The 20,731-nt window shown below is 43.0% G+C and overlaps 1 protein-coding gene across 4 annotated transcripts in view; it reads right to left on the reverse strand.

The window, feature by feature from the left end:
* Positions 1-20,731, reverse strand: part of IPPK (inositol-pentakisphosphate 2-kinase) — a 113,107-nt gene that overhangs the window by 62,061 nt on the left and 30,315 nt on the right. For 2 of the 4 annotated variants that reach the window (XM_077823088.1, XM_077823084.1), the window contains exon 2: positions 9,837-9,884. In XM_077823088.1, coding sequence (XP_077679214.1) covers positions 9,837-9,884 — 48 coding nt within the window. Of the gene's footprint in view, positions 1-3,227; positions 3,399-6,791; positions 6,821-9,836; positions 9,885-20,731 lie in introns of those variants that run through there. The other 2 variants (XM_077823085.1, XM_077823087.1) reach the window with 2 other exon arrangements.

A 20,731-nucleotide genomic window follows, 5' to 3' on the forward strand; every position in this document is an offset into this window, starting at 1 on the left:
TTTGCCAACAAAACAGTAGGGGTGCATACACTACAAAGCTGCTTTTGGTGGCAAAATAAAACCACCTCAACAAGACGCATAGAGTTTTTCGCATCAAAGTTAAAACATCAGTGTAGACACTGCCGTTCATTATGTCGCCGTTACTGACCTCCCCCAGTGTCCCACAATCCCCACTACGACCACTCTGCTCACTGTTTTGAACTTGGCTGCCCTGTAGGCATGCACCCTCCCCTTTCAAAACTCCAGAAAGCTATGACATTCTTCAGCATGGAGAGCTCACAGAGCTGCTGAGGATGCTGCTCCTGGTATCTGCGGAGGCTGTGGGAGAACTCTAAGGGAATCACAGAACCATTAATGTGGAATCCTGCTCTCCCAGGCACCAGGAACACAGTGGCAGGCAGAGTGGGCTGCAGATGCGGGGAGCTGAGAGGGACTGCTGTGCTGTAACAGAGTTGGGGGCTGATGTGGAGAGGGGGAGTACAGTGTTCCCTCTAATTATTCCCCATGCATGTGCGGAATGAATTTTGTTACCTGCACCAATATGAAGGTGATGTGTGACAGAAGTACGGGCTGGATGAATGCACTATAAGGTGGGTAGACAGTTGGCTAGATTGTCGGGCTCAACGGGTAGTGATCAATGGCTCCATGTCTAGTTGGCAGCCGGTGTCAAGTGGAGTGCCCCAGGGGTCGGTCCTGGGGCCGGTTTTGTTCAATATCTTCATAAATGATCTGGAGAATGGTGTGGATTGCACTCTCAGCAAATTTGCGGATGATACTAAACTGGGAGGAGTGGTTGATACGCTGGAGGGCAGGGATAGGATACAGAGGGACCTAGACAAATTGGAGGATTGGGCCAAAAGAAATCTGATGAGGTTCAATAAGGATAAGTGCAGAGTCCTGCACTTAGGACGGAAGAACCCAATGCACAGCTACAAACTAGGGACCGAATGGCTAGGCAGCAGTTCTGCGGAAAAGGACCTAGGGGTGACAGTGGACGAGAAGCTGGATATGAGTCAGCAGTGTGCCCTTGTTGCCAAGAAGGCCAATGGCATTTTGGGATGTATAAGTAGGGGCATAGCGAGCAGATCGAGGGACGTGATCATTCCCCTCTATTCGACATTGGTGAGGCCTCATCTGGAGTACTGTGTCCAGTTTTGGGCCCCACACTACAAGAAGGATGTGGATAACTTGGAGAGAGTCCAGCAAAGGGCAACAAAAATGATTAGGGGTCTGGAACACATGACTTATGAGGAGAGGCTGAGGGAACTGGGATTGTTTAGTCTGCAGAAGAGAAGAATGAGAGGGGATCTGATAGCTGCTTTCAACTACCTGAGAGGTGGTTCCAGAGAGGATGGTTCTAGACTATTCTCAGTGGTAGAAGAGGACAGGACAAGGAGTAATGGTCTCAAGTTGCAGTGGGGGAGGTTTAGGTTGGATATTAGGAAAAACTTCTTCACTAGGAGGGTGGTGAAACACTGGAATGCATTACCTAGGGAGGTGGTAGAATCTCCTTCCTTAGAAGTTTTTAAGGTCAGGCTTGACAAAGCCCTGGCTGGGATGATTTAGTTGGGGATTGGTCCTGCTTTGAGCAGGGGGTTGGACTAGATAACCTCCTGAGGTCCCTTCCAACCCTGATATTCTATGATTCTATGATATCACTTTCATATTGGTGCACATAACAAAATTCATGTGGTGGGGGTAGGGCTGAGGAGTTCGGCCAGGGATGAGGGGCTCGGGCTGGGGCAGAGGGTTGGGGTGCAGAGGTGTGAAGGCTCTGGATGTGGGCTCTAGGGTGGGGCCAGGGCTGAGGGACTCAGGGCTCTGGGGATGAGGGATTTGGGGTGCAGGGTGCTCTGGGGCTACAGTCGGGAGAGAGGACTCCCCCCAGCACTCTCCCCCAGCAGCAGCACCTGGGCTGGCGGGGAAAGGTGCTTCTCCCTGCTGCGGGAGCTCTGGGGCTGCAGGATAGGCACCCCTCCTCTGGCCCCAGTAGGACAGGTATCCCTCTGGAGCCAGGCCTGATCTGGCTGAAGCAGGTACAGGCCACAGGCTGAGTTGGGGGCAGGGGCGCCCCTCCCCTGGCTGTGGCAGGTCCCCACCCGGGTGGGTTCCCTGTGTGCCTGTGCAGTGCTAAACAGGCTGTTGCACAGCTTACAGGGAACTTGGGGGAGGGAGGGTACCTCTTCCCCTGCCTCGGGATTGATTGCTCAGGCTGCTGTCTGAACTTAGACACAGCATGCCGATATACTCTCCAACACACACTGTGTCTCCCACACACACACTGCCCGTCACACACTTTCCCTCCCACCTCCCCAAACACTTCCGTTGAAAAGCAGCTGGCGATCTAGTAGGATGCCCATGGAACGATAGGATTGAGAAACCTGCATCATGTGACACTACCTGCCCCATGAGGCATTACAAACCCTTCCCAAAACACTTTGTGGCCAGTTGTACAATGGGGTAGCTACCCACAGTGCACTGCTCTGTGTCAATTCTAGAGCTGCTAGTGTGGATGTGCTCTGCCGACACAAGGAGCATAGACAGAGGTTTAATTAAAGTGGCATAATTTTCGTTGACAAAGCTCTGTAGTGTAGACGTAGCCTGAGCTTACTTATCTGTATTAGCATAGTATGATTTCCATTAACCAATAGGGATTACCAATATGAAAAAAAGATTATATAATAAACTATTATATAAACAAGTAGGAAGAGAAAGCAGCAAGTGTTTAGATGGCATTTTTGTCATTCTAGAAAAATTAAAATTTGTCTTATTTAATTAACTCAAGTAGCATTACCCCTAGTGTTTTGTTTTTTTCCAACTGTGAGGCTGGCTCTCCCTTAGGATCTTTTGTGGAGGCTCAAGTGAGCCTTGGGAAAGGTTAAGGAAAGGAATATTCTCTGTTTTGCTTGAAATGTACCTAAACCAGAAGCCAATATTAAATATTCAGTACTAAACAATGACCTCTCAATAGATAATAATTGATTTCTTGTTTCTTGACTCATGAACCCACTCCCCCCCCCTCCCAAAAAAAAAAAAGTTGGTTAGCAGGCAACAAATCTCAGCAGGATACCATGCTGGCAGGACTGAAAACAGGCTGCCTAAAGGCAGCCATATTCCTCCCCACCTGTGTAAGAAGACCCTTTGTTCCAGCACTCTCTTTTTAAATTCTTTTGCATTAGGTGAGGCCACATTTCTGTGCTTAGAGGTTTATGACAGATTATACCTACAAAGCAATCCTCCATTGCAGACAAATGAACTAGAAGGCCTTTTCTGTCTCTCAACTTCCATGGCTGTCAAATTACTGGGCTTCTAAAGTCATGGTTTCTCAGCTGGGTACACAGCTTTGGTCTTCAAGTTGATAAACAACTCCTCCAGGGTCAAATATTAAGTCTTCAGTTCTGTTCCAAGAAAAACTAGTCATTTCTAAATATGAATAGGATGTCATAACATTAAAATTATATAATATCCTATTTAAAATACAAAAAGGATTTTCAAACCACAGTCTGACAATCACAGTGCCTGTCAGCCAAAATATGGAATGCTGAAACCAGCGCAAATCAGCTCCACTTCAGAACTCAATTCCATAACATGCTACAGCAGTGTTTGCACAGATGATACACACTATCCCTCCTGTGACACCTTAAAGACTAACAGATTTATTTGGGCATAAGCTTTCGTGGGTAAAAAACCCACTGTTCGGGATGTGCAGAGGAGAAGGGGTGAGGTAAGAGCAGCGTATGGTCTCCATGTGAATTTTAAAGCAGCAATAAACTTTCTGCCAACACTGCAGGTTTGACTATAAAAGGACCAATGAAAGGAAGCTGCTGACAAGAGTATTGTCTGACTAACCAAAAACAAACAATGGAAAAAGGGTAGAAAATGAAAGACAAAGTTAGTTTTCCATACAAGTAATTATTAGGACATCAGCAGCAATTTTAAGAGGAGATCTTTTATTTTTTTTCTTTAAGTGTAATATTTGTAAGATTGAGTGCTGAATGCCTCCAACAGGAGGGTCACTCAATATAAAGATTAAAAACATGAGCTTCTTCTTCGCTACCTGGCCAGTCTGCACATAATCCAATAAGGGTTTTTTGTTGGTTTGTTTTAATATCTGCATATTACCGTCAGCTTCAGGACTATTTGTATTATGCAAATTACCCCCTTATGGCTTAGAAACAAAGCAGCGAACTGAGTATTGTGTGATGAACAGGAACGGACCAAATGGCGAACAATTGCTACAGCCGACTGTTTGGCTAAGCATAGAAGAAGAAAAAGAATGCTGTCCCAGTTTAACTGCGAAAGCTTGACGGCCTGAAAATCCAACATCGGAACAGACTTAATGAACCCATGTAATAGTGGGGTCTGCCGCTGGGCCACCTCCACCCCTAGGTTGGTGGAATCCCAAATGTTTTTTCCTCCTTCTAATTTGTGAAACATCCCAAATGTTTTATCCCGAATGTTAGAAGCCACCTGGAGAATGGCGTTCGCTGGAACGTCTTGTGGCATCCTTGCGACATGTCCAAAAAGCATAAGGTGCCGCCTGCGGACAATGGCCCCAGTAGTCTGTAAATCCGAATGACCATAAACATCTGCATTACAGATGAAGTCATTCCACTTTATGCCCAATATATGACGTTGACATTTTGTGTGGAAAGCCTTCAGCTTTGTCCAGTATGCATGGTGTAGCGTCCATGTTTCACACCCGTACAACAGTATGGGAAGGGTACAAGTCGAATAAATCCTGAACTTGGTTATCATACTAAGACGACGTTGATTCCATATCCACTGGAAACAGTCCATGGCAGATGCTGCAATGCCAATTTGATGGAGAACCTCCATGTGAGAATTAGAGAAGCTGGTAAGTATAGAACCCTGATAGCAAAAGCTGGAAACTGATTTGATGGTTTCGTTGTTCAAAGTGATTGGAGTCACAGGCGGACCTGGTCCTAGATTTTGCAGTTTTGTCTTTGACCATGAAACATTGAGACCATTCTTAGTTGACTCCCCCTCCATATGCTCGAGTGCCTCATGAAACCTGTCAGGGCTCTGTACTAAAAGAACGTCATCAGTGTAGTCAAGGTCTGTGAGTGAGAGATCACCGATCTCAAGGCCTATGGACCTGACAGAATGCTGCATTATAAAATCCACTGCCTGACAAAAAAGAGTGCAGGAGCCAAAACGCAACCCTGCCTAAAACCAGATACTGATTTAAAAGGCGCTGACATCCGGTTCCCCCAATGTACATGGGCAGTGGTTCCATTATGCAGCTCTCTAATCAAGTCCAGCAGAGTGGTAGGGACACCTACGTCCTTTAAGGCCTTCCATAACACAACATGGTCTACTGAATCAAATGCAGCCTTAAAATCAACATATGCTACATGCAGGGGCTTCCTGAACTCACGATGTATCTCCGACAGCAAGCGAAGGACCAAAATGGCATCTAATGTGGACCTGTTCCTCATAGAGCCTGACTGTTGGGGATGACAATTCTGATGTCGTGAAGGCTCCAGGCATGCCAGCAAAACATGTGCAAACACTTTCCCTGGAACGGAAAGCAAGGTGATCGGCCTGTAGCTCTTACATTCGCTGCACAGTCCCTTGCCTTTATAGAGTGGATATGACAACGCCGTCCTTCCAGGTGGTAGGCAGGGATTCAGTTCTCCACACCAGACGAAAGATGGCCAGAAGTGATTCTGCTACAGGATCAATAACACATTTTAGCAGCTCTGAAGGGATGCCATCAGCAATGGCTGCACATCCGTTTTTCGGTTTAGAGATGGCACACTTCACTTCATTCTATGTTGGTGCACCAGTACAAATGTCTGGATCTGTCACAGTCTCATCCCCCCATCCCCACCCCCAAGAGGTTGAGATGCCATTCTAGAAGTACTTGTCTTAAACACCATGGTAAACCAAAAAGAAGAGGACTGTCACTAGGTAGCTCCGTTGAGACTGCAAGACCTGACGTTTTTCTCTGTATAATGTAGACAGCATATTACCACAACATAATGGCTGAAAAGTATATCAAGGTCACCTAAACTATCCAATTATACTTCTCCAAGGAGTGGGAAAGGAACAAACTAGCTGCTTTGAATCAGGGAATTGAAATAAATTTTACCTTTTAAACTATTCTGTATCTAAAATCAGATGAAACAACTGCAAACATATTGATAACCAAGTGGAATTTAGTGAAGGGTACTTGTATGAAAAACAGAGCAGGAAAATCAGTTTAACTTTTGATGGCTTAGATACGAGACAGTAATGTACAAAATTGATCCCACAACAAAAGATGTCGGCTCCTTTATAAGGCCCATGGGGACAAAGACAGCTCTGTCCCGTAATTAGAAACGGGACATTTATTCACTGGGGCCACAAGTAAACATGATGCACAGCTTCATGCTCACTTCAGTCATTGGAAAATTCTGAGAGTCAAATTTTTGCATAACTTTTCATTACATTCTATAGAATAAAATAGCTTTTGGAGTTTCAAGTACTAAGCAGGCCAGGTGCCAATCACTGTAGCAGATAATTTTGCTCCGTTGCTTTTAACATAAGAGTATATTGTTTTCAGAGCTAGCCAAATATCAGAGGTCATGGAGCTACTAGACACATATAATAGTGACCTATATCAGTGTCAGTTGTTGCCTACTATTTGTTATATCATTAGAATGGTGCATCTTAAGTAGGGCCTCTGATACATAGGAAGCAATCTAGTTAATGAATGTGGAAAACTGGTGAACTTCTGATGTATTTTTATGAAAGAATATGCATGACTCAGTTTCCCCTCTCACCTTGTATTGTTACTTGTCAAGGATTCATGGGGTTGACTTCTCTATCTTCCAGCAGGGGAGATATGACAGATGAGAGACCTCAGAAGCATGGAAACTTTCAAGACTATTATATTGAGATGTGCCAGTCGCTATGGGTACATAAGATAATCAGATTTTTGTATCAAGGCATGTTTTTGTTCCTGGCTCGCTAGGTGTTTCCCCTGTGGAATCCGGAATCACTTGGAGGTAACTAACGCAAATCCCTAGACAGGTGAACAATTTTATCGACATACTACCCCCTTGGGGAAACTGCATATACTGTTTTTAACTGGGTTCAGCAGGACCAGTAAACAAATAACTAGGAACTGTATAAAGGGTCAGCCTGAGCTGACTCAGGGTGACTAACTCTGGAACAAGGAACAGAGACATACCAGTATCCCATTCAGACAATGGGTAATACCTGGTACGCTTAGCATGCGTGTCACAGTTCAGGGCAACTACACATGTATACCCGCTCTACAGTCCACCTAAGGCACCCACTTTAGGTTCCTCAGGCCTCACCTCTCTTGGGCAGAGATCTGCATCTGTCCCACTCCTGACCAGGGATTTTCCCAGGATGCACAGTTCCCTGCCTGCATTATGATATTCTCCTCAAGCTACACTGCCTAAACAGGCCAAGCAGCTGTGCTTTGCTTTCTCTCCAAAAGCCATGAACAGCTGTAACTGCCAACAGTTACAAGTTAGCACACAGCGCTTTATAAGCAAGGACATTTATTCTTAAGCCAGTACTGAGAAAACATTAAAAAACAATAAAGAACCTACACACATACTAACAAGCTTCCTAGAGATCTCTCCCCAACTCCAACAAGGGCTCTGGTAGGCATCAATCCTACAAATCCCCAAATGGGTTTTCTGTTGTTACAAGTTCGTAACACCCCAACCAACGGGTTAGTCTTTCCATTATACAGCTTGGGCCTTTGATCTTGAGACCCGAAGACCAAGTAATCACCAGACAATGGTTCTCTCCTCAGGGCATTCCTTTAAAGGGCTGGGTTTTTGCATAACCAGAGGTGGGGAATTTGCCCGTAGAGATTCCCAGAGCAAACCACTTGACACTGTCTCAGAAGTCCGTTCTTGTCTGGTACATTGTTCAATACAGTCCTCTGAAGTTCATAACACTTCCCGGGATTCACATCCCATCTCCCCTGTAGAGAGATTACATATAATCCCATCCCACAATAATGCATAACCTTACATTTAGTACAACGGACTTTGAAAATACTTAAACTTAATTCAGTAAGGTTTTCTCCCCCAAGGATATTGCAGGAAACTGCTACGTGTCACAGCATGTGTACACCATTTATTATTTTACCTTTTCTCTGTAATGCTTTTGTACTAAATAAATATATTTTGTTTTGTGAAGGCTGACTGACTACAGGTAGACACAGCCATAGCCCCTGAGTGCGTGCAGAACTGCAGGCACTAGACTAAAGTCACCCCTGCTGTGATAAGCACAATGAATTGCAAGAAAATTGCAGCCTAAAGCCTCAGTCTGGAGGGAGAGGGGCATGAGTTCCTGCCTTGAAGAGGTGAGAGCTAGAGGCCTGAGACCTGAATAAGGGTGCCCTGAAGGAGGCCAAGAAGGAACAGTTATCCCAGAATTGTGACTAAGAGACTGACTGACTGCAGTAGATAAAGTGTACATTTAGGATCTGGTTTGTTTTTTAAAATCAATTCATTTAAAAAAAGTTCTTTGTTACTTACATGTTTATCTATTCCTAAAGCTTATTCTTTAGCTCAACTCATTTGTTGCTGTGTAGACAGAGCTCAACTGCATTTGCTGGAACTAGGCCAGATGAATAACAAAATTATTGTACTGGTAATGCAAGTAGGGCTTAGTGTGATATATAAAACTCAAGGAAGTTATGATTTCAAGTGAGAAGTGAAAAGGAAGAATGGCTGATTTAAATAATAAAGATTCTGATTTTATGCATTAAAAGGAAGGTGAAGAAAACAGACATATGAACAGCACTGTCTACAAAGGAAGTTTTTTGACAATTTTTTCATAAGATGTCAGCAGGTCTTTAGTGATGATAGGGGAAAAAACGCAAGGCATAACATAATATCTAGTGTAATACTTCTGACCTTGAGAATAAAGTATCTGAGACATTTTGAGCAATAGCCTCCAATGACTCTCCAAGAAGCATTAATGAGCGAAGAATTCTGAAGTAAGGAATAGGATCAGAACTGGTGGTCAAAAAAGGCAATTACAATTATTTTATGCTGTGGTAGCATCCGGGGCCCTAGTCATGTTTGGTACTCCACTGTGAAAGAGGCTGTATATAAACACATAGAAGGACTCAGTCCTTGCCTTGAAAAGCTTATAATCCATCTCATTAGTTTCCTTAAGTCAGAGCAGACTTAGTTCTTGTTTACAAGAGCTCTTAGCTCATGACTAGCCAGGAAGTAAATGTACCCCACACTAGCCCACTGCACAGTAAGTATCTGTGTGAACCTTGCAGCCACACTAAAAATCCCATACTGAGCAGTTTCAAAGCATGGTAGATCAAAGCCCACTAAAAAGTATTAGTGTGTACATGTATACAGTACACGGCAGGACAGTGCCAGGTAATTAAGTGTTCCTGTAGACAAGCCCTAAAAGAATGAGCTCTTGCAGATACTGTAAGGCATGTCAGATTAATATTTTGTCTTATAGCTAATGGAGTAGGTTACCACTAAATTGTTCAACTCTAGGCCAGGGTAGAAGCTATTTATAATTGACTGACAGCGCCACCCCACTTCCTTAGGGCTTTTTAAAGTATCTTATACTGAAAAAACCCTTAACAGTTCCCTGTCAGAGCGTCTACTACTGAACCTGTACTGCCAAGAGCAGCACCAGATTAACAAATCAGCACAATGCTTTTCCCAGTGGGCTCCAAAACTTCATTGCATAGGCCCCAGAGCAGACTCCGTTATAAAAGTGGGCATTAATATGGGATAGAAGTGGAGAGTTTCTTAACAGAATGGGTGAACAGTAACAAGTCAGAAGAATGTGTTGTCTCTTACCTTATTGCGGTTTGGGGAAAACTTCAGAAAACGCAGCACCACACAACGCTAAAGAAGGGAGAGAGTGGGGTGGGGAGGAAATTGTTACATTAGCACTAAAAACAGTATGCTCATTTACGCAGTTTAATTTCTAAAAACAAAATCATTAAACAATTCATTTAAACATGAAAGAAAGAAAGGCAAGGTAGGAGATCTTGTGGTTAAAGCACTGAATCGAGATTCAGGCTGGGTACTACTCCCAGCTTTGACAGATTTCCTCTGTGTTCTTGGACATGGCACTCACTACTTCCACTCACAATCTGTAAATTAAGGATAAGACTTCCATACCTCACAGGACTGCTCTGATGATAAATTGCTCAGATATTATGGCATTGACCATCACAGAAAAAAACCAAAACGAAACCAAGTATTTTCTCCGTGAATTTTGTCTCCACATGATATAGTTCTGCTAGAGACCTAGTTGCCTGAAAAATCAGTACATTATTTCAAGATATTCAGAAGATGTCTACTGACAACACTCAAATAGCTGCAATGTTGAAATTCCACCTGGTAACGACACTGAGTTTATGAAAGTGAGCAGGTATAAAGAAAAAAAGAGCCACAGCTTTACCACTAAAAAGTCACATGTGACATATTGGACAAAATACCATAGATTTCCAATATGGTCCCTCCCTCCAAAACCACAAGTCAAGATTTTTAAGACACAAAGTGAAGTTACTTCAGCATAATATTAATTTTTTTCAATTCTATACAGGAAACCCACACTCACGTTCACAAGTTAATCACAGGCAAACTGTATGAAAGAAATAACACACTTGTCCCGGATGAGCACTTTCATTTTAAGAGTTCAAGATGAAACAAACAACTGTTGGCCTAATTTAGATTTAGTAAGAAACTGTAAATAGCTGATTAAAGGTCTAATAAAACACCACTTTCCTTGGAGTTGGGAATTCACCTGAGGAATCCTTGCACTCTCAAAAGTCAGTCCTGCCCCCAAAGAGCTTACAGTCTAAGTAGCCAATCTGCAACACTTACTTAACTGCATTTACTTTCCTTATGTGTTAAGTCCAAAAATGGCAGACTTCGAGGGGGGCCAGGGCATCCTAGAAGACAGCCTTTATTACACAAAACTCTGGGGAGCACAGTAGGGAAAAAAATGAAGCATTTGTTTTCTGTGGTAAACACTTAGCCACCTAACTTTTAGCAAAGTTCCAACCATATTATATGAGACAAAAAAGGAACTACATGTGTCAGTTGCTCCTATTGATTAAAGTGTGTTGAAAGCAGAAAAGATACCCTTAATGCAAACTGGGGAAGACACACTTGATTTTGCATCTTTCTGTTACGTTAACTGTGAGTATGTGAAGAAAGTCTCTGGCTATGTTGCAAATAATTTTGTTAATTGTGCTTGTATGTGCCCAATTCAAAGGTGACACCATGACAAGACAATCAATTCTGAGCACTGAAAGCTTTAACTGCATATTGCTGAATGGGAAAGAGCAATAATTATTTTTAATAAGTAGTGTGAAAAGGAAGAGCACCATGAGGAAGGCAAGACAGATGGTGATGGCAACGCCAAAACACTAACAAGTGAGGTCTGGTTACCAACATTATAGTTAAACCAAAAACAGCCCTTCTGAATTCCAATTTAACTGATCTTAAAAGGGTTCCGATGCTTTGGATTGAAAATTACATTCTTGAAAAAAAAATGTTGTAGATAAATCTAGTATTAAAACAAATTAACTTGCATTTGACTACTGTACTGACAAAAATTGCTGGATGGCATTTGTTCATTTCTATAGTTCTGTTACTTTTCTTGATAATGTAAGTGTTGGGTTGGAACTTGCATACTGCTTACTTTAAAGTATTACATGGAAAGCACTCTTGTACAGTTGTCAACTGAAATGTGTCTTTTCCTCCATGTTTTTAAACATTTAGATAAGTGACAAAAAAAAAATTCCTCTGAGCAAGTTTGAAGAAAGACAGTGCAACATCCCTTTAATGTTACTGAGCTTTGAGAGATGACAATCTGAGGTCACTGTATTTACATTGCAACATCTACTCAACTGTTTAAAACCCAGGTTTTGCAACTTCCATTCTTACAAATAACAGAAATGCTGTTCTGGTAAAGTGGTACACTTTAAAAAAAAACAAACCCTTAAAATTGATTTCCAATTTAGTTTTGATAAATCATTATCTCATGATAAATAGCTACAAGTTTTCTTACGTTCCTTCTATGCAGTCTCAGCAACGAGACAGATTACCAAAGAAGGGAAGTTTAGACTTTGGTAAGTATCCATTAACTCACATGAATTCCCATCTACTATTAAGTTACTTTCATCCTAATGCCCATCTTAACATTGCATTGATATTCTAATTATTTGATCAAATTTGTTCCCTCCTGTTATTTACTTAATATATTTCATTAAAGAAGGCAACTTCTAAGAGGTAGTACACAGACGAAAAAATGTTACAGCGAAGGAAAAATGTGCTGGTTTTCGAAGGATTAGATGTAGAGCACAAAGGAAAACTTGTGCTGATAAGGTATACGAACAATCTCACCTATTGGATGAAATCTCTTATGTGGCACCCATTCTTGTAACTGATTTGAATGTTCAACCAGGAGGATATTGAAAATGAAATCTCCGAGACAGTGTACTTACCTGGATACAACAGAACTAGTCTTAAACTAAGTGGGAGTGATTATTATTCAGGATTTCAAGCACAAAGCCAACAAGACCTAACCTTTTCTAAAACCTCTTCTCTGCATTCATCTTACAAAGGAAATGGTACTTAAAAGGTAACACCCCTCCATGCATGCACATAAGAGAAAGTGACCTTTCATGGAAGGACCAAGGACTCAGTTTACTAAAATGTCCAGGTCAGACAGAGAAAAATGTGGGTCAGGAAATAAAGTGGACCAGAATGAAATAAATGCAGTGAGAAAGGTAAATGCAGCATGCTATATATTAAAAAGTCTCAGGTCTCCCCTTCAAGCAGCAGGAGGTAGCAAAATAATTTTGGGCTTCTCCACATAGAGAAGTTGTACCACATTAATTATAACTACACAGGAACACTTAATGTGACAACTTCACCAGTGTGGATGCAATAGTGGTATAAAAGGTGGTTTATATCAGCCTAACTATTCCCATACAGAAATGGAAATAAGCTACACAGGTCAAGGACAATATATGGACCAAGGTGTGTGTCCGTAATAGGTGCTATGTTGGTATAACTTTCAGTTTTGGGTGTGAAGGTCAGGGATATTAGGGGAGATAAGTGATAACTGGACCATGGGCAGGGTGATAGGAACAACAAGTAACTAGGTAAATAAACAAGAATATTCTGTTGTCTTGTCATTAAAAAAAAAGGCATAAAAAGGATAAATGTATGTAAGGAGTCCCATTCATCTCTGGAATAGCTAGTGAGGCGAGAAAGCGTGTGCGCTCAATTTTGCCTTATGTGTATGTGCAGTACGTAGCACAATAGGGCCTCAAAACTAATTAGGCCTTCTGTGCTGTAATATAATAGAAATAAAAAATACCTGCTCTTTCAGCCAGTCTGAAATTATTTGTGTCTGCATACTGGGTGCTCTTACATTCAGAGATTACTCACCTAATGAGAGTGAAGTAGGTGGACTGAAGAATAGCTTTGCCTTTCGCTTGCACTATCCAGAGAGAATGTTGAAAGGAAAGACTTCTCAGGAAAGACTTATAGTGTACCAAGTAAGATGTAACAAAAGAATCTATGCAGTGAAAGTGAGTTAGGGGCTGACACAGAGGAGAAACACAAGACAAGACAGACTAAAGTGGTTATAAAGAATTGTTTTGTTTATTTAGGCCAGGTCTACACTACAGTTAGGTTGATATAAGGCAGCTTACATTGACCTAATTTTAGTGTCTACACTACGCTTTCACCGATGTAAGTCCCCCACTATACCGGCCTAATAACTCCACCTCCAAGAGGGGCATAGCGCTTAGGTAGATGTGGTTAGGGTAGACTCTGCGCAGACACTGCGTTACTTACATCACCTGTCAAAGAAGCTCCACATGGAGCCCACAGCCCAGGCTGTCAGCACCTGGCAGCAATGCTCATAGCTATGAGCTCCACGCAGGGATTACAGCTCAAGCTGTCAGCCCCTACACTGCCCCACTTAAGTTGGTGCAAGCACTCCTGGTGAGGATGCACGCAACCAGCAGCAGGAGGGTACTGTGTAAATGAAAAAAAACACAGTAATACTGCAGTGGCTGTACATCGACTTAACATAGGTCAACTTAATTGTCGAGTGTAGACAAGGCCTTACTCTCGGATGTGCAGAGAGATTGCACTGGCAGAGAACACCATATAACTAAAACAATCCCATAATAAAATTAGCCCTCTTATTAAAGATAAAAATCCCAACTATCCTGGTATTTCTACACAAATGCACACCCCGCCAAACTTTAAGTAAGCAGATGCCAACCCTCCCTGTGTTGGAGCTAACGAGTTTTAAGAGAGATTCTGTACAGCTAGACTAAAGTAATCAACAAGAGCAGAAACAACTGATCCCTGCTGATCTCCACATAATACTTACATAATTCTGATAAAGCATCCAATCATTTTAATGGAAAGGTTTCCAACTGCCAAACATTCTAGACTCTGAATACTTTGGCAGCATACAAGAAGCTCGATCAAATATAAGGGTTTGACACTGAATACATAGGCCTGGTCTATACTTCAAGGTTAGGTCAAATTTAGCCGTGTTAGGTCAATTTTAAAATGAATGCGTCTACACAACCAACCCCATTCTGCCGACATAAAGAGCTCTTAAAATTGACTGCTGTACTCCTCCCTGACAAGCAGAGTAGTGCTGGATCAAAATTTGGGATAGTGTAGATGCAAAGCTGTGCAATTCGATGGTATCGGCCTCCAGGAACTATCCCAGAGTGTTCCAATGTGACCACTTTGGACAGCACTTTCAACTCCAATGCACTAGCCAGATACACATGAAAAGCACTGGGAACTTTTGAATTTCATTTCCTGTTTGGTCAGCGTGGTGAGCTCAGCAGAACAGGTGACCATGCAGTCCCAGAATCGCAAACAAGCTCCAGCATGGAGCGAACGAGAGACACTGGATCTGATTGCTTTTTGTATGGGGAGAAGAATCTGTCAGGCAGAACTCTTATCCAGCAGAAAAAATGTTGACATATATGCCAAAATCGCATACAGTATGGTGGACACAGGGACACACCATACCAGGGACACACAGCAGTGCCACATGAAAATTATGGAGATCAGGCAAGCCTACCAAAAGACAAAGGAGGCAAACGGTCGCTCTGGGTCAGAGCCCCAGACATGCCGCTTCTATGATCAGCTGAATGCCATTCTGGGGGAAACCCTACTAGTACCCCACCACTCTCCATGGACACCCGCAAGGTAGCAGCCTCATGCAACACGGAGGAGGAGAATGAGCAGCAAGCAACCGGAGAATCCGTTCGCCCAAGCAGCCAGGACCTTTTCCTCACCCAGAAGCCAATATCCTCCCAGGGCGTATTGTTCATGGACCCTGAAGGTAGAGAAGGCACCTCTGGTGAGTGCACATTTGTAACACTACAGGGGCTAACAAATTGTTTTTAATGTTTGATTTGCCCTGAACAATTGGGAGGCATTTGCAGCCAGTACGGCTACTGGAAAAGTCTGTTAACCTGTCTGTGGATGGAGAGGGAATCCTCCAGGGACATCTCCATGAAGCTCTCCTGGAGGTACTCTGAAAACCTTTGCAGAAGGTTTCTGGGGAGGGCTGCCTCATTTCGTCCTCCACAGTAGGACACTTTACCAAGCCAGTAGCAAGTGGTCTGGAATCACTGCAGCACAAAGCATGGCAGCGAATGGTCCTGGTGTTTTGGTCGCACTCATGCAACATTCGGTCTTTACCTTTCTATGTCAGTGTCAGGAGAGGGATATCATTCATGGTCACCTGGTTGAAATAGGGGAATTTTTGTAAGGGACCAATAATCCCATCTGTTTGGTGATCCCCAACACATTGGACCCTGGTCATGCTGGGCTGTTTGCGCTTGGCTAAAAGGGATCATCCCAGACAATAGCCACACCAGGGGGAGAGGTGGTACGGTGCTGCTGCACATCCACCCCAAAACCGCAGCCCCTCCTTTTAAATGGCAAACCCATCCAGCATTGGTTGCTACGGGAAAGAAGGGCGCTGCAGTTTGAAACCATTCCTACATGTTATGAACGCAGAAGAAGCCAATCCTACATACCCTTTGGCTTACCCTGGCTGCCTGGAAACTGAATTCTGTTGCCCAGCAGTGTCACCATACTGGCAGGCGCTCAATATAAAAGGCAAAATGCGACCTTGTACCTAAAACATGTGCTGTCTGCTGTGAATTGCTTGATTCACTGTGAAAGTCTCCCTTTTGTTCTCACACATGTATCTTCTTAAAAATCTACTCTCCCTTCCCCGCCACTCCCGCAAGCTGCAAATGTTTCTATGCTCCCCACATCAACTCCATCCCCGAGGTATCACAAATTAGGAGGAGGAAAAAAACGCACTCGAGATGACATGTTTTCAGAGCTCATGCAATCCTCCCGCACTGAGAGGGCACAGCTGAATGCATGGAGGCATTCGGTGGCAGAGGCCAGAAAAGCATACAGTGAGCATGATCGGAACACGCAGGAGGAGATGCTGAAGTTAATGGGGGAGCAAACGGACATGATGAGGCATCTGGTGGAGCTGCAGGAAAGGCAACTAGAGTACAGACCCCGATGCATCCATCGTGTAACCAACCACCTGCCCTCCTCGCCAAGTTCCATATCCTCCTCACCCAGACGCCTAAGAATGCAAGGGGCGGGGGAGGCTCCAGGCACCCTGCCACTCAACTCCAGGGGATGGCCCAAGCAACAGAAGGCTGTCATTCAAACAACTTTGATTTGTAGTGTGGCTACAATCAGCAATGTGGCCTTGTCCTTCCTTCCTCTCCCAGCCCACCCAGTTATCAAACCCTTTGTATACCCAGGCTACCTTTTACTAGCCAGCATCGTCAGTGATCTCAAGTTTTTTTTAAATAAATAAAGAATGAATGGATTCAGAACAATAGGGATTTTATTTCCTGTGACAGCTGTGGTCGAAGGCGGGGAGGGGGATTGGATTACAGGGAAGTACATTCACCAAAGGGGGTGGGTTTGCATCAAGGACAAACACACACAACTGTCACACCGTAGCCTGGTCAGTCATGAAACTGTTTTTCAAAGCCTCTCTGATATGCAGTGCACTTTGGTGTGCTCTTATAATTGCCCTGGTGTCTGGCTGTTCAAAACTGGCCGCCAGGCGATTTGCCTCAACCTCCCATCCCACCATAAATGTCTCCCCCTTACTCTCACAGACATTATGGAGCACACAGCAATAACAATGGGAATATTGCTTTCGCTGAGGTCGAACCTACTCAGCAAACTGCGCCAGCACCCCTTTAAACGTCCAAAAGAACATTCTACCACCATTCTGCACTTGCTCAGCCTATAGTTGAACTGCTCCTTACTGCTGCCAGGCTGCCTGTGTACAGCTTCATGAGCCATGGGAGCAAGGGGTAGGATGGGTCCCCAAGGATAACTATTAGCATTTCAACATCCCCAACAGTAATTTTCTTGTCTGGGAAGAAAGTCCCTTCTTGCAGCTTTCTGGACAGCCCAGAATTCCGAAAGACGCAAGCATCATGCACCTTTCCCCGACCATCCCACGCCGATGTCGGTGAAACGTCCCTTGTGATCCACCAGTGCTTGCAACACCATCGAGAAGTACCCCTTGCGGTTTACGTACTATTTGGCAAAGTGGTCCGGTGCCAAGATAAGGATATGCATTCCGTCTATCATCCCACCACAGTTAGGGAACCCCACTGCAGCAAAGCCATCCACTATGACCTGCACATTTCCCAGAGTCACTACCTTTCTTAGCAGAAGGGTATTGATTGCCCTGGTTACTTGGATCACAGCAGCCCGCACGGTAGATTTGCCCACTCCATATTCATTCCTGACTGACCATTAGCAGTCAGGTGTTGCAAGCTTCCACAGGGCTATCCCCACCTGCTTCTCAACCGTCAGGGCAGATCTCATCTTGGTATTCCTGCGCTTCAGGGTGGGAGAAAGCAACTCACAAAGTTCCATGAAAGTGGCCTTATGCATGCAAAAGTTTTGCAGCCACTGGGAATCATCCATAGAATCATAGAGTATCAGGGTTGGAAAGGACCTCAGGAGGTCATCTAGTCCAACCCCCTGCTCAAAGCAGGACCAATCCCCAACTAAATCATCCCAGCCAGGGCTTTGTCAAGCCTGACTTTAAAAACTTCTAAGGAAGGAGATTCCACAACCTCCCTAGGTAACGCAACACTATGCAGTCCCACCAGTCTGTGCTTGTTTGCTGGGCCCAGAATTGGTGTTCCACTGTATCAACATTCCCCAATGCCACCATAATGTCCTAATTGCCACATCCCGTGCTTTCAAGAACGTCTGTGTCCATGTCCTCCTCACAATCTTCCTCATGCTGGCGGCTCCTAGCCAGGCTCTGCACATACTGCAGGATAACGCGCAAGGTATTTACAATGCTCACAAAAGCAGTGCTCAGCTGAGCGGGCTCCATGCTTGCCATGCTATGACGTCTGCATGGATAACCCAAGAAAAAAGACGCAAAATGATTGTTTGCCATTGCTTTCAAGGGGGGAGGGAGAGAGGGGAGGCTGATGACAAATACCCAAAACCACCCGCGATAATGTTTTTGCCCCATCAGGCATTGGGAGTTTACCCAGAATTCCAATGGGCAGCAGGGACTGTGGGATCACTACCCACAGTGCACCACTCCGTGAGTCGATGCTAGCCACAGTATTGAGGACTTACTCCACTGACCTAATGCGCTTAGTGGGGACATGCACAATCGACTGTATAAAATCGCTTACTAAAGATCAACTTCTATAAAATCGACCTAATTTTGTAGTATAAGACATGCCCATATACTTGTATTCAAGGGATGTAGAAATATTTATTCTGTTTATTCTAAGTATGACAGAATAAAACTTGTTTATTCAGGATATCAAATGTGGTTGTTCCTATTCTAGGACTTGTGAATGTAAATATCACATTTGTATGAATAAATACGAAATGGAACCCACATCTGTGACAGAGCTAAAACTGAACTTTCTTTTAAAATGAAGAGTTTAATGCTAATAACTGTTACTGCAAAACTCAAAAGCAAAGGCGCCAACCAGAATTCAGAAATTGTGGATTTCTTGCTTTTCACGTTATCATAGTGTTAAAGGACTGAAGCAACTGACTTATTTTCCTAATATTAAGGAAAAAGCACCGAATTCGTTTCTGCAACAAGAGAACTGGAAAGAACACAGAACTCTGAAGTTCTTGTCAGAAAGTCGCTGATTCCTAGCTGCACTGGGAAATTGAAATAGCAGCCACATTTTGAATAAAATACACCTGAGTTACTAGCATAGTCTTAAGTGTGATAGTGTTATTGCATGCTTTAAAACAAAATATAGTAGCAAAGCATTCAATAAAATTTGAGTACTTGGGTACTGTAGTATAAACTTAAAACAAGTTGCTAGAGTTTCTTTTCTGCTTATTTACCTTTGAGATACCATTAATGTTAAATCTGGTCTCACCTATTTCTGCTGGAGGACCTGCTGGGATTCTCAAAGGATGTATACTCTTCAGGGTGAATAAAAATCAATGATTAAAAAAAAAAAAAGATGTTTTGATAAAATGCTTTTTGAGGAGAAACCTCTCTAAAGATAGATACATTATAGCTCAAAGATACCTCGTCATAGGATAGGGATTATAAAATTCTAATTCTATAGAGACAATATATTCATGTAATTAATGTTTAAGAAAAGTTTTGTAAAGAAGTTCCAATAGTTCATGGCTTAGGGACTCAATCTTATGGGGGAGGAAGGGGGTGTCCAGGGGCTTCTGTATAGATTAATTAGGTTAATCTTTCTATTTACCCAATGGGACTCAGTGCTTAGTCTAGAAGATACCATCAGAGATGCTTACTTTTGCAGTTCCCCTACTGCGGATTTGTGTCTCCAAAGATAACACGCTTGCTAACAGCAAAAATGTTTTTAAATAAATAAATATACAGAGGTGAGAAATAACAGACCTCAACCCAATTGTCCCTCTGCAAATTTCTGTACACAGAGTCAAACCCTTACCTCTCTCTAAAAGTGCAAAATTTCAAAAAGTTCAATGAAAAGAAGATTGTTGGGAGCAGAATAGATCTGGACAAGGAAAAGAAGTCTGGAGATAAATGTGAGAAGGGAGGGACAGACAGTAGAAACAAAAGTGAAACTGTGTGAGCAGCATATTCCAGAAGTCTTGAGGTCTTTCTGAGTGTAGCCTTCATTGATTTGAGATCTATCGTACCATTGTCTCACTAGAAGGGAAAACCTATAATGGCAGCAGACCGTAAAAGAGACCCAGTGTGGGTCTCATCTATCTCTTGAGTTGCGAATATGTATTAAGGTTATAACAACCAACAAGAATGCACTTTTATGTAGAAATCCATGATTAAATCAAGTCTTTCTGACTAGTGATTTAAATGAATCTAATTTAAATCATGATTTAAATCAAATCCATCTTAATACTGTTAGCTCTTAAATCTTTAACAAAGTCTTCTTTTCACAAAAGCGTTAATAATTTTGTTTTCCTTAGCTATTTAACTGCCAACAAAAACTGAAGTTTAAAGCACTCTTAACTATAATTTCCTTCTCCCAGTGATCAGTCTCTTCTGATGTCATTCATCTAGTTCACCAGTCACAGCATCTTCAAGACTTGATAGACCAGCCATAGAATGGAGATTTTCATAGACACAAATGGGAGTTTGGCATCTTAAGGGCTTGTCTTGGACT

This window comes from Eretmochelys imbricata, chromosome 7 (genome assembly GCF_965152235.1).
Source record: "Eretmochelys imbricata isolate rEreImb1 chromosome 7, rEreImb1.hap1, whole genome shotgun sequence".
Taxonomy (NCBI): domain Eukaryota; kingdom Metazoa; phylum Chordata; order Testudines; family Cheloniidae; genus Eretmochelys; species Eretmochelys imbricata.